The following is a 13,024-nucleotide window of genomic DNA, read 5'->3' as shown; positions in this document are numbered from 1 at the left end:
CTAGAGTAAGCCTTATATAGTTGTTAAGTAATGTTCGTGTGCTATTGCAACCTGATTAAACGCTATTACAAACATTGGATGTTAAATTTTGGAACATGATTTCTGACAATGTATTTTCTTTCTTGTAACATATACAAACTTATTATCTTTTGTTATTTTAGTTTTAAGCATTTTATTAAAGAGTTAAATTTAAATCCAATGAAGTTTTTATTAGCTTGAACTATAGGCATCAGCGACTATGTGTAGAGACTCCTGGTACTGAATGATACAGGGGGCCCCTAGTGGCCGAGTGGTCTAAAGCGCTTTCCTTAACGGATCACTGCCATATCACCTCTGTCAGCGTGGGTTCCAGTCTTAGATTCGGCTCATGTGGTTATGTGAGAAAGCTTGCCAGTTGCTTCTCATGGGTCGGTGTTTCTTTCTGGAATTTTCCCAGGTTCTTTCTCCACCATAATACTTGCCGCCATGAATAGCCTTTCGTGTGCTGAAAATGGTGTTAAACTCAACAACAACAACAACTAAATGGTATTTTAACACACCGTGTTTGACGTAAAAAAGACCAGAGTTCAGGACGTAAAAATGAGTTTTATTAAGTAATAAAGATGAGATAGAACATGCTTTTTAATTTCGCATGTTGACTTTGCATAAACACAGTGTCTGTCACAACACTATCCACTTCTGATAATAAAGAGCAGACTTGTTTGACTAAATGCCAAAAGACAACGGTATAATGCATCATAGTATGGTGAAATGAATTATGCTATTAAATTCGTGTGTATATTAACAGCTAAATTTGCTAGTTTGACTGTAACATATTCTGTCAAAGTAGCGTGATCTCAATAGATTTTTTTTTTTAAGTGTAAGTGTCCATGAGGAGTGTGGTGGGAGATAGCAGCGGCTATATAAAGGATTGCAGTATAATAATTATAAGGCATTTAAATTCAACAGCAATCATTTAATAAATCTACTTAAAATTTCTCATACTAATTTGATTCGGTTTTTGGATTTTAAAGTACCAAAGTTAATATCGGTTATGTAAAAATACACATTTGATTATTTTTAGAATACATGACCGAAATTATTTTCTACTTGGATGTTCGTACTTTGCCGCTCTGATAATTGTATGCCAGTGCACTGGCTGCACTCATCACATGACCTTAGTTAGCCAATTTATGTTTGACCTTCTCAGGGGTAACCATGGCGGTAACCAAGTCAACTGTTCGAACTACATGGAAAAATCCCCCAATACACAAAATTAAAGCAGAATTAAGTTGTCTTCTCAATGTCCTTGCTATGCGTTTATACTTTCAAACTTATTTGTATTGTCACATGCAAGGGTCCTTACTTGACGGAGCGGTTGTCAAACCCCGGCGCGATTCTCGCTAGAAGTCATTAGTTTACCCCAACTTTCGAAAGACTTCCATACAACTTCAGTAAATTAGAAAGCCCGACGTCCATCCTAAACCTAAATTTTACTCTAATTAATGCAAGACCACAGTTAAACCAACCTGCCAAATATCTATCAATCGCACATCTGCATGGTTTGTCTTCATCAGGTTTCTGTACCGCCAGCCGTTTACGCCTTAGAACACATGTGTCAAACTCAAGGCCCGCGGGCCACATCAGGCCCGGCGTACAATTATATCCGGCCCGAGAGAGAATTTTAGGCAAAAATATTTTTTAATGGCCCTGCGATATAAAGTGCAAATCAAATTCCCTAATTAGCAGCCTTGCCAAACATCCAGCTCCGACAAATTGGCATAAGAGCGAAAATGGGTATGCCAATGATTTTTTATTATTAAAACTTTCTTCTGTTTTAATTTATATTAATGTTTAAAAAAGGTTTAATTTTCCGCTTATTGAATGTTTATCCTGTTCGGCCCGCAACCTTACGTGTGATTTGAGTTTTGGCCCGCTGAGCGATTGAGTTTGACACCCCTGCTTTAGAAAATATACGAGTATCTTCCAACACTGGGAACTATTTTAACTCCGCCACCTTAGTCCAGTCAATGTATGCTTTCCAGGCACATTTCGTCAATATAACTGCACCACATTTGCTGCCATGGCGACATAAACGGTATCTGCCGAGTACCTTATTTATTCCTTTGTGTAATTTACCGGTTTCCTACCGTAAACACTGCCACTGCAGTCACACCACCAATGTACATCACTAGAGTTTAATATGGACTATCTTACTACAGGGACATTCATAGGATGGGTCCATTCCCCCTAGACGCATATCATATCATAGCAACTGAATACTGAGTGTGTCTTGGGTCCAATTCCACTCATTCTGGCCTTACACTCAGATCGACAGGCACTCAATAGTACCTCGATCTGACGGCCCAATTAATAAGTACTCTGTGAGTACAGTAAAGCCTGGGGGAGGTGGCTCAAATTCCTTCCCCCAGGAGTAATTAAAAAGATGCATGTAGCATCAGTAACCAGTGGTACATGTCCCTAGTGGACGAACACCACTTTAATCCAATTAAGTCAAGTCAAGGAAAGACAGGGAGATTCATTCGGTTTTGGCCTGAATTCACTACCAGTGAACATGGCATCATGGTAATTGGCTAATTATTTCGGGCTAGGGTTATTGCCATTGCGCCGAATTCCAATAATCACACAAATCTAAGAATTCCTTAAAACGGGGCGCTATAACCAATGCGCATACTCCAAATTTTTACAGTATATTCATTTTTCTGATTACATAGAACTGAACGAAACGGACAAGTGAATTTCGATGCGAATCGAGCGAAAGTACAATGTACTGATGATGCAATTTCCATTGATTACAGCACTATCCTGCGTCTCCGCTTTTTCGGGAAAAAAACACCACCGGATGATTGAACTTACTAATTTATTGACTATCATCATATTTCGAGCTTAGATATTCCAAATTTCAGAAAGGTAAGATAATTCATGTCCTAAACTATTCATGAGAAATTTCAGCATGATACACGCATGGTCCAACATGAAAATGACTATGGCACAATAATTGCTAATATGCGAACTTCTTTCCACTTAATGTTGATGTCCCAGGACTTGTAGAACTGTTCATGTCTTTAGATGAATTCCTTGACGCATTCATTAATAGTCATGACAACAACGTGACATTATGAGGACCAGAGCAAGGTCTTATACTAACGTTTAGTATAAAACACAGAGTACACATTTATAAGAGATGCATACGGCGATGTAAACAATGGTGGGTGGGTGGCATACGTTCAGGAATGGAAGAAGTAATTCACACGTGGTAGATGTTTTCAGCGACAGTTACAAATGACATGCTCAAATATGCGAAAGTTTCGTAGGTCAAACATCATCTCACACCTCAACGTTTAACATCACTTAATCTGGACACATTAAATGGACAATGTTTGTGCATGCAAAACTGTTTTCACAATACCTTTAGGGTACTACAATATAGTAAACCGCATCATGTTTCTCTGACTTTGTTTCATGGTTTTACATTCATTATTAATATTATTATTGGCAAAGGAATGTTGTTCTTAATAGTGCTTAGTATTTGGTTTGTTGAGTTAGGTATTACGCTGTGTATATAAATACAAAGGTACATAACATTGTAACGTAAATTTTCAATTCTTCCACCAAATGTTTTTCCTATACTTTTGATATGGTGTTTTAGGTACCTTGTAAAAATTCATTGCACGAAAATAATTTTTATTGCAGTATGTTTTTACCTTGACCCAAAAACTAAGAGAATATTCCTGGACTATTTCGACTATATACCATGTCTCCTAAACGTCATCCCCATGTAGGTCTATAAATGCCTTTATAATTATGATTTATCCCCCAATCCCCACATATAACTACTATCATAATTAATCCACCCTGTATGGAGATTGATCAGTTTCTGTCATCAGGATGTATCAGGGCTTTATATAATGTAGTACATACTTGGCATGAAATATATCACGAATCTCCTCTATATAAAGATGTATTTCCACCATTGGGACCAACCCATTAGGCCGTATATAATGTAGCTACTTATTCCACGCTATATTTGAGCAGCTTATATACATCTTATCCTTCTTTTTGCTGACAAAGATGATGATGATTTTGATGATAATGATGATTGCTTGAATATTATAATGATTGATTAATGACGACGCTGATGATTTTTTATTTTTGCTGTTGCCGCTTTTCAGTGATGACATAGTCCGATAAATCAAACCCCCAAATCAGTGTTGATACTGATGGACGATTGGTGGGTGTGATGTCACCTGTGCATTAAAATGCTCAAGTTTGTTGCATGCAAATCTTCCCGGAACACCCCTGAAAACAGTGTATACACTTACCGGTATCTGGTTACAGCTATATCTTCAACGAGATTTAACATGGCCAAATGTTTTAGGGTTAAGCAGTTCCATGTGGATTTCCAAGTCATGATAAATAGTATTTAATTCAGAAATATGCATATATCGCCACAAAAAAATTAAACTGACGGTAACTCAAGATATGTGAGATACACCGATAAGTGTCTAAAATTTACACCGATATGTTGCAGATAGGTTTGTCTGCAAACGATTGCACAGTTTACTGATCATGTGACATCACACTCACCAATCGTCCATCAGTATCAACTCTGATTAAGGGGTTTGATTTATCGCAACACTGATGACAATGATGTTGCTGTCGTCGAAGTTGTTAAAACTATCGTCGATAAAAGGATCTTTGCTTGGAATTGACTCAGATTGCTTCTCTTGGGTTTTGTTTAATGTCTTATTCATGTAAAATATAAATAAGAAATACAGAGATAAATTATGGAATGAATATAAATTTATGAATTAACGAAATTAAAATGATAATATAAATTGCATCTAAAGACAATGATAATTAAACTTAATCAGTACACAATTGCTGTAGCAGATTTTCTGTTGCCCATTCATTCTTGACATTTAACTTCCGTCGATCACTTACATATGTAAATTTTATAACGCCATTAATTTTTTAATTTTTATATAATCTTTAATTTAACTTAATTTTAAAACTTATTTATATTTGAAGTTTTAAGCTTCAGATTGATTTCTATGATATGATATAGTACATAGCGAATCGTTGGGCAGTTTTAGGTTTGCCTTTTAAACTTTCAGTGCATCAGGCTTCTTAACGCCGTTGCCTGTTTTTGGTCAAACTTGCCATATAAATCGTATTTATGTATTTGGAGTACAGTTATTTTTCTAACTTAAAATGTGGTCTTACTTTCAGTATGTTCGGTTTTGTGTTTCTAATATACGTTCACGATATACATGTACAATTGCACCTCTCTGGGTTGACACGCTATGGCGCTTATCTTTAAAAGTATATAAAACTTCAGACTGTAACAAAAGCTTTTCCCAGAGAGTCCGTTGGTCCACAACAAACGTGCTGTCCGCATCGATCACCTGTGCACTGACGTCGTATAAAACACTAAATTATCGGTATTATGCTGCATGACAAAATCTTTTAGCGGTTACTGCCATGTACCTGACTTTTGTCGAATTATTTGTAAACGTCACATACTTTAGGATATCCACCATTACACGATAGCGACAACCTCCTCGGGGTCTGAGATGGGTGGGTGGGTGCACAACAGTAATTTGAGATGACGCAATAGTAAGTATATATTAAAAGTATATGCATATTCGTATTACAGTTTGCTAGTTATTATGACTGTGTACTCTTCATAGTTGTGTCAACAAGTGTGGAAAGTCTCTATTCACCCCACTTCCCCGTAAAGAAAGAAATAAACTGGAAATTCCCTTACATAGACGTACTTACGTACTAAAAGTCAAACATGGCAACCGAAATCGAACGACACATCCAGCCCCACCCCTGCAGTTTCTTAAAGTCAGTAGGTAACCAATAAAAAATAGATAAACCGTAATCACAGCCCTGTTGAGCCTAAACATGTACATGTATTTACCTAAAATTCATTACGTTGTCTATAACTACAGGTGTGTAAAAATCCCTAAGTTAATATTACGAGCAACGGATGTTGCTTTCTCAAAACCACAAATTGTTGTTCGGTTTATAAACCTTTATATATTCTTTATTTAAAGGTGTAAGCAACATTTTCCCAATGGACTATACATCTGGATGTATAAAAACATTGCATTGAATACGTCTACAACGGTGGGAAGATTAATGTTCTCTCCCACGATGTCGTTGTTGTTTTGTATCTTTGTTTTCAATCTGTTGAGGCCAAAACATTACAAAATATGAACAGTGAATGCGCAATTTGCGCATTACAATCATACAAAATTTGTGGCGTCGAAATGGTAGCGAGTCTCCTTAAATTTATCTCCCTCATATTTAGACAGATTTTTTTATATATAGGATCATATAAAGTCCAAGATATTTTTTCCCAGCAGACAGACACATCTCTTTTTGCCAGTCGTAGTGACAATTTGGCTATCTTTCCGAGTACGAACTTTTACCAATGGGTGGGGGGGGGACGGGGCTGGGCGGGGCTTGCTGGTACTGGTGTGCCAGCTGTGGTAACCACAGTCAGGTCAACTACTTCCCGTTCTGTGTTTATGACCATATACACGAAGATAAACATTCGTTCCAAGCTGCTTAACAAGACCAGTAGCTGAGAACTTTGTAATGTACAATTTAAAAATATATGTAAATTGGTCGATATTTCTGAAATTGAGAAACACAAACTATCATTATATATGCAGTTCTGTTATTGTCGTTATAGTTTATGAGATAAGCATGAAAAGTGTCAGTTAAAATAAGGAAGAAAACAATCTTGTTCTATTCCTGCCCCCACCCATCCCCTCCCCACCTTCAACATAATAATGTCAAAATTGTTTAAGCTAATCGCCCGAATTCGTATTTACACACACACACACACACACACACACACACACACACACACATCCCGTTTTCTACGAAGAAGCTCGGAAACACTTGTGCATGTCCTTTCACCTGTCCATCCAGTTTTTGCCCGTACTTCTGTTACATTTTTCCCCCCACTCTGTCGGTTTCATGCCCTTGCAGATAAACTGGGGAAACATACATTTTACACAATTACGCGTTTTATAGTACTTAGTTCTCAACGGTGATGCAGTTTTAAAGAGATATAAATGCCATAAATATAGTTCATGAATATGTCAACATAAATTACGACTATCAAATGTCTTAAACTGGAAAATATAAAGGTTCTATCGCCAGTGGGTCGATTGTCTTCTAAATATTAAGTTTATGTCGATAACGTTTGTGCTTTGCCCACATTTGTGGAGCCTACCATGGAGGCTGCTCAAAACAGCAATCACCTTTGTTGTCCGCTTAACGAATTCATCCGTCTATCTATCAGTCTTCATCCTGGATTAGCAAGAATGGTGATTTTTGTTTTAAATTACCGTTTATTTCAATTTGTTTAATCCCACCTTCTTTAGATATAGAATAGAATTTCAGCATGCACTTATGGAATATTGTATCAGTCTGGTTCATCGGTCATCCAATGGTGTTGGGAATTTTCCCCAATGTCTCAGTAATAACACGTTATGCTAGAATTCATCTTGATCTTAAGGTTAATGTGGTCAGTCTCTCACAGTCAGCTGGGCACAGAGTAATGTTGCCTGTAAAGTAGATAGGTATTGATGTATGCTGACCTTCACTTTACGTTTCCCTGACAAAGGTTAACTTATTTCGTTCAGCTCAGTTTCTGATTTAGTTAGTATTCGTTACGGAGTTGTGCTGCTGAGTTCATGAGTACATCATGTTTAATCAATTGTAAAATTGTCAGTTGGTCAATAATTCTGAAATCTGTCATCGGCTACATCGCTAAGAATCGTACACGGTATTTGCTAGGAAACGTATAACAGTCGTTAGGAAGTGTATAGCACATGATTCACACCAAACATATAGTACACGAATATTATATCCTCACTATTTCCACACATACTACAATAATTTATGATCTCTCCTGCTTGCAACCAAACAGTTACAGAGTTCTTATGGACTGAGTTTCTTGATCCCTTCAAAGAAAAAAAATCCCAGGAAAATTCAGATGCCCCCGACCCAACCCCAAAAAAGGAAAAGAAAAGAGAGGTCAACAGATACATAACTATGCAATAGCAAAGTTACTTTGAAAGAGTCAAATACTCATAATTAGATATATCCATTACAAATTGCAAATCGTGTGCGTAACTTCCACTCTCTATCACACTTAACAAGTACAGGGCAAGATTGTTACTTTGAGTTACAACTCAAATATACGGCATGCCAATAAATATAAGTAGATGTTCACCATCCGAAGGAGTGATACCGTATTGATAATCCTTTTGTCAGTCTAATGTATGTACTAGTCAACTTTTAACTTGTACTAGGTACATACGGGAAGAAGAAACAACATTATAAAAAAGACCAAGCATTTGTGAACTTGTTTTCCCATTGGTATGATACAGAATAAATGTGGATCTTTTTCTAGCGTTTTATTATGGTTTATTGTTATAGATGGCGGCCATAATACTAGAGAGTGCAGATAGACCCAGTTGTCCACTCTGTTTGGAGCAATTCAGCATACCCAGACAGCTGCCGTGCGCCCACTCCTTTTGTGAGAAGTGTTTACAATCCCACGTAACAACAGAGGCAAAGAAGCATACAAATCTGACGTATGTTCCGTGTCCAGTATGTCGAAATTCCACAAGTCCTCCTTTCAAGGATAGGCCAATAAGTGAATGGGCATCTACGTTTCCAGTCGACTTGGTCTTGCAATCATTTGTCCCTAAGAAATCCAAACTAGCTCGTTTGTGTGACGCTTGTAACACGGAGGGTGCCACTGCCCAGGCAGAAGGGTTCTGCCCATTATGCAAAGAAGCCATGTGCAGAGATTGCTTGAAATTTCATAGGAAACTGAAAATATCAAAGGATCATACTATTCTTAGTGTGGACGAATTAGATTGTAATCCAGAAAATGCGATGAAACTTGCCGAGGGCTGTGCTTGCTCGGAACATCACGGAGAAGATATAAAATACTACTGCAGTGATCACAAGTTTCCCTGTTGTGGTACATGCTTTTTCCACGGCCATAAAATGTGCTCCAAAGTGATAGACTTGAAAGAAGAACTCCCTGCTTTGCTAGATGACAGCAAGCCAGAAGAAATAATTGCGAATATGAAGACAATCGAGAACCATTTAAAGACGTTTATGGAGATGAATGACCCCTTTGTTAATACTCTCGAGCCCCAAATTAATTGGATAACGGATCAGATCAGAGAAGTAAGAAAGAAAATAAATACAAGTCTAGACGAGTTAGAGAAACGGCTGAGGACAGAGGGAAACAGAATTTACAAAGAAGAGGTTATCAGGAAACAGGAGGAAAATCACCAGTGTTTGTCGCTAATTCATGCTGTGAGAAATTCTCATTATCTCCTTGAAGCAGTTCACAAATATGGGAGCAGCTTACAAAAATTTCTGATGGCTGTAAAGATGAGGTCGCAGTTACATTCCTACTTCAAAATGGTTGAAGAAAAGTACGAGAAAACTGACACAGTAACATTAGATATAGAATTTGCTCCTCCGATACGATACATTTTGTCCCTCTCTTTGTTTGAATTTGGGAAAATTGCAACTACAATCAGCTGCAACACTCTACCATTAACATGGTTAGGAAGGCCAACGAAAAACTGTCGAGTGGAGATAGGTGACGTAATTGATCTTGACGTCCCTACTGGTAATGAACCATTTTATTCTGGTGTCGCATTTCTCCCAAATGGCAGGTTGCTGATTGCTGATGATAACAACAGCCAGTGCATCTTACTAAGCAGTTCTTTTCAGTTCATCACAAGTCATACATTAACAGGTAAACCATGGAACATCTGTGTACTGGATGACCAGGAGGTGGCAGTGTCGTTGTATAATAAGAATACTATCCAGATCCTGTCAGTGGTGGGTGACTTCATCAGGCCAGTCAGAACGATGAAAACCAAATTCAGGTGCAATGCAATAACACCTGCTGGGAAAGAGGAGATAGCTGTGATTGGTGACTGTGGTGATAACAAGAGTATATTTAGTGTTATCACCAAGAGAGGAGATTTGAAGTATTGTTATCAGTACGACTCTACTTGTTCATTCCTTCACTGCATAGCCCTAAATAACATGAGGACACTAGCTTATGTTACTATGTATAAGAGTAATTCGCTTGTCTGTTTTGACATGCATGAAAGGAAGCAGTTTACCTACAGCCCTGACAATCTTAGAGGCCCCAGAGGGGTAGCCGTGGACAGATATGACAACATTTATGTTCTTGGATCCCTGCCTGACAACATTCATCAGCTGTCTCCTTATGGGTCTATCATACAGGTCATAACTTCAGGAGTGCCTAAATATCCCTGTGCAATGGGCGTTCACAGGAGCAAGAATATGCTGGTCATTACGAATCGTTCAGATAGCCAAAAAATACATATTTATGAACTGAAATAAAATATCGCAGATGTTCATTTAAGCGCTACATTCCTGTAAATTTTCATACCTGTTAAAAACACATAAAAGTCCAATGAAAACAAAAATACGTATAGAGGGTTTTTGTAAGATATAATACAAGCAATTTTAAAATGTAAATAAATGGTGACCTTAATTCATCAGTTAAAACGAATTATGAAAAGTATAGTTTTACTAACTTTCGTAGGATGAATATGACATGTGTCTATTGATGAATATGACACGTGTCTATGGACAAATGTGACACGTGTCTATGGATGAACATGACGCGTGTCACTGGGTAAATACGACACGTGTCTATGGACGAATATGACACGTGTCTGTGGATGAATATGACACGTGTCTATTGATGAATATGACACGTGTATATGGATGAATATGACACGTGTCTATGGATGAATATGGCACGTGTATATGGGTGAGTATGACACGTGTCTGTGTTGTGTACACATAAATTACAGTGTTGATGCTACACATTATCAGAAGAATCTTATCTGAAAATAAATGATATATATGTAACTAAACACATTTCTCACTTTCAGGCATTGCAACTATAGCTCTCCTAAATTTCCAGAGGTGAATAAAATGTAAAAGATGCTGATTGAAATAATAATCGTTTATTTTGTTGTCTGTCACGTGTCCCCACAAAGGTCACGTATGTCTGCTTGTTTAACATTTCTTCTATTTTGAATGCACAACAAAATGATTCATTTCTGATGATTTTTGATGACATTTCTGATGACTTAGAAGAAATACAAAATTTAGCATTAAATGATTGAATCATTAACAAGAACAGAAGATCAATGCATATATAGACTAGAGCCATATACAGTGTTTCCAACCCGTGTTCGTAAGCTTTCTGAAACTCTGAATTATATGGAGACAAACTTGCCATACATACAAAGTTTTAAATAAATAGTTGACAGAATGAAAGAGTTAATATGTGAAAAAATGTTAAGAGGATTAAGTGAAAATCAAGTTCTAAAAACCACACACACACACACACACACACACACACACACGCACACATTATGTGTTTGTGTCTTTTAAATGATTTAATAAGAAGAACATGTAGTGCTACGTTTCTCAAAAGACAAGCATATAGTGAATATTTAATGGGAATGTGCAAACTATTATGCAGAGAGGGCTTTTTTTAAAAGTTCTTGGTCAGTATATTTATATTTAAATACAATGAATACTAGGCGGAAAGGCTTTTACTTATGATCATATAGGTTGCATTATTATTATTATTATTATGATGATGATTATTATTATTATTATTATAAACTTCTCTGAACCACCTGGCTTGAAAATGAATGTGATTGTATGTACCTTTATTGAATGAAATATAAATATCGAAAAAAAATGAAATAGAAAGTATAATAGAAATGAAATGTTATAAGATTCCACTCTTATATCATGCCAGTTATTAAAACATTTACATTATAAAGTACTTGAATATGACGTTCAAACATATCTGCAAAAAAATGAAACAATGACACGTAATTTTCTGCATCCGGTAGAGATATTAAAACAACTGAAATAGTGAGTGATAATGTAGAATTTCTAGTGTGCATGATATCGCAAAATCAAATCAACCGTAATTATGTTACTTTTAGAATTTTAAATATTATGAAATCCAGGAATAAAGAATGTCATGCATTTCTGATTTTTAAGTATTGCATTCTTGTTAATCGATTTTCCTACTACATTTAAACTGTTGTAACCATTTATCTGTCTGTCTCTGTCTATCTCAGTGCAGCTAGGTTTGCGAAAATCAAACAAAGAAACAAAAGATCAATGCTATACCGGGTACTGTACAGCATGTAGGACTACATTTTATTGCTATACCGGGTACCATACAGCAGGCAGGAGTACATTTTATTGCTATACCGGGTACCATACAGCATGCAGGAGTACATTTTATTTCTATACCGGGTATCATACAGCATGCAGGAGTACATTTTATTGCTATACCGGGTACCATACAGCATGTAGGAGTACATTTTATTGCTATACCGGGTACCATACAGCATGTAGGAGTACATTTTATTGCTATACCGGGTACCATACAGCATGCAGGAGTACATTTTATTGCTATACCGGGTACCATACAGCATGTAGGATTACATTTTATAACAACTCGCAAAAGGCTTGCATTTAGAATGATGAAGGTGGCACATTTATGAATTGCAGTCATAATGAAATTCTAGAATGTAAACATGTTTCCCACAATTAGCTACGTATGGTTAGAAAAAGATTAAACAACTTGCTTAACTAATATTAAGAAACTCCATCAGTGTCTATAGACAGTTCATTATATCATGTCAGGCCATGGACGTGAGGGTATCATTCAGACTGGTTTTAAAAGGTATATTTTCGATCGGATAGTGAACCCCTTAGAGTTATTGATCTATTACATGTCCTAATGAAACTACTAAAGTTACAGTATATATATATATATATATATATATATATATATATATATATATATATATATATATATATAGGTAGGTAGGTAGCGTCACGTCGCTCCTCGTGGACGGGCGACGGGTTCTTAATGGGCCCG

At 36.7% G+C, this 13,024-nt stretch overlaps 1 protein-coding gene across 5 annotated transcripts in view; it reads left to right on the top strand.

Annotated features, from left to right (window-relative positions):
- Positions 1 to 13,024, top strand: part of LOC149783999 (uncharacterized) — a 91,412-nt gene that overhangs the window by 1,017 nt on the left and 77,371 nt on the right. For 2 of the 5 annotated variants that reach the window (XM_089932108.1, XM_089932107.1), the window contains exon 2: positions 2,715 to 2,910. Coding sequence is in view for 3 of the 5 variants with exons in the window: in XM_089932106.1 (XP_089788232.1) it covers positions 8,470 to 10,437 (1,968 nt within the window). In the remaining 2 variants the exon portion in view is untranslated. Of the gene's footprint in view, positions 1 to 2,714; positions 2,911 to 8,469; positions 12,111 to 13,024 lie in introns of those variants that run through there. The other 3 variants (XM_089932106.1, XM_089932104.1, XM_089932105.1) reach the window with 3 other exon arrangements.

This window comes from Sinohyriopsis cumingii, chromosome 14, assembly GCF_028554795.1.
Source record: "Sinohyriopsis cumingii isolate HCF-2022 chromosome 14, ASM2855479v2, whole genome shotgun sequence".
Classification (NCBI taxonomy): Eukaryota; Metazoa; Mollusca; class Bivalvia; order Unionida; family Unionidae; genus Sinohyriopsis; species Sinohyriopsis cumingii.
This window is presented reverse-complemented; position numbering and strand designations above follow the sequence as displayed.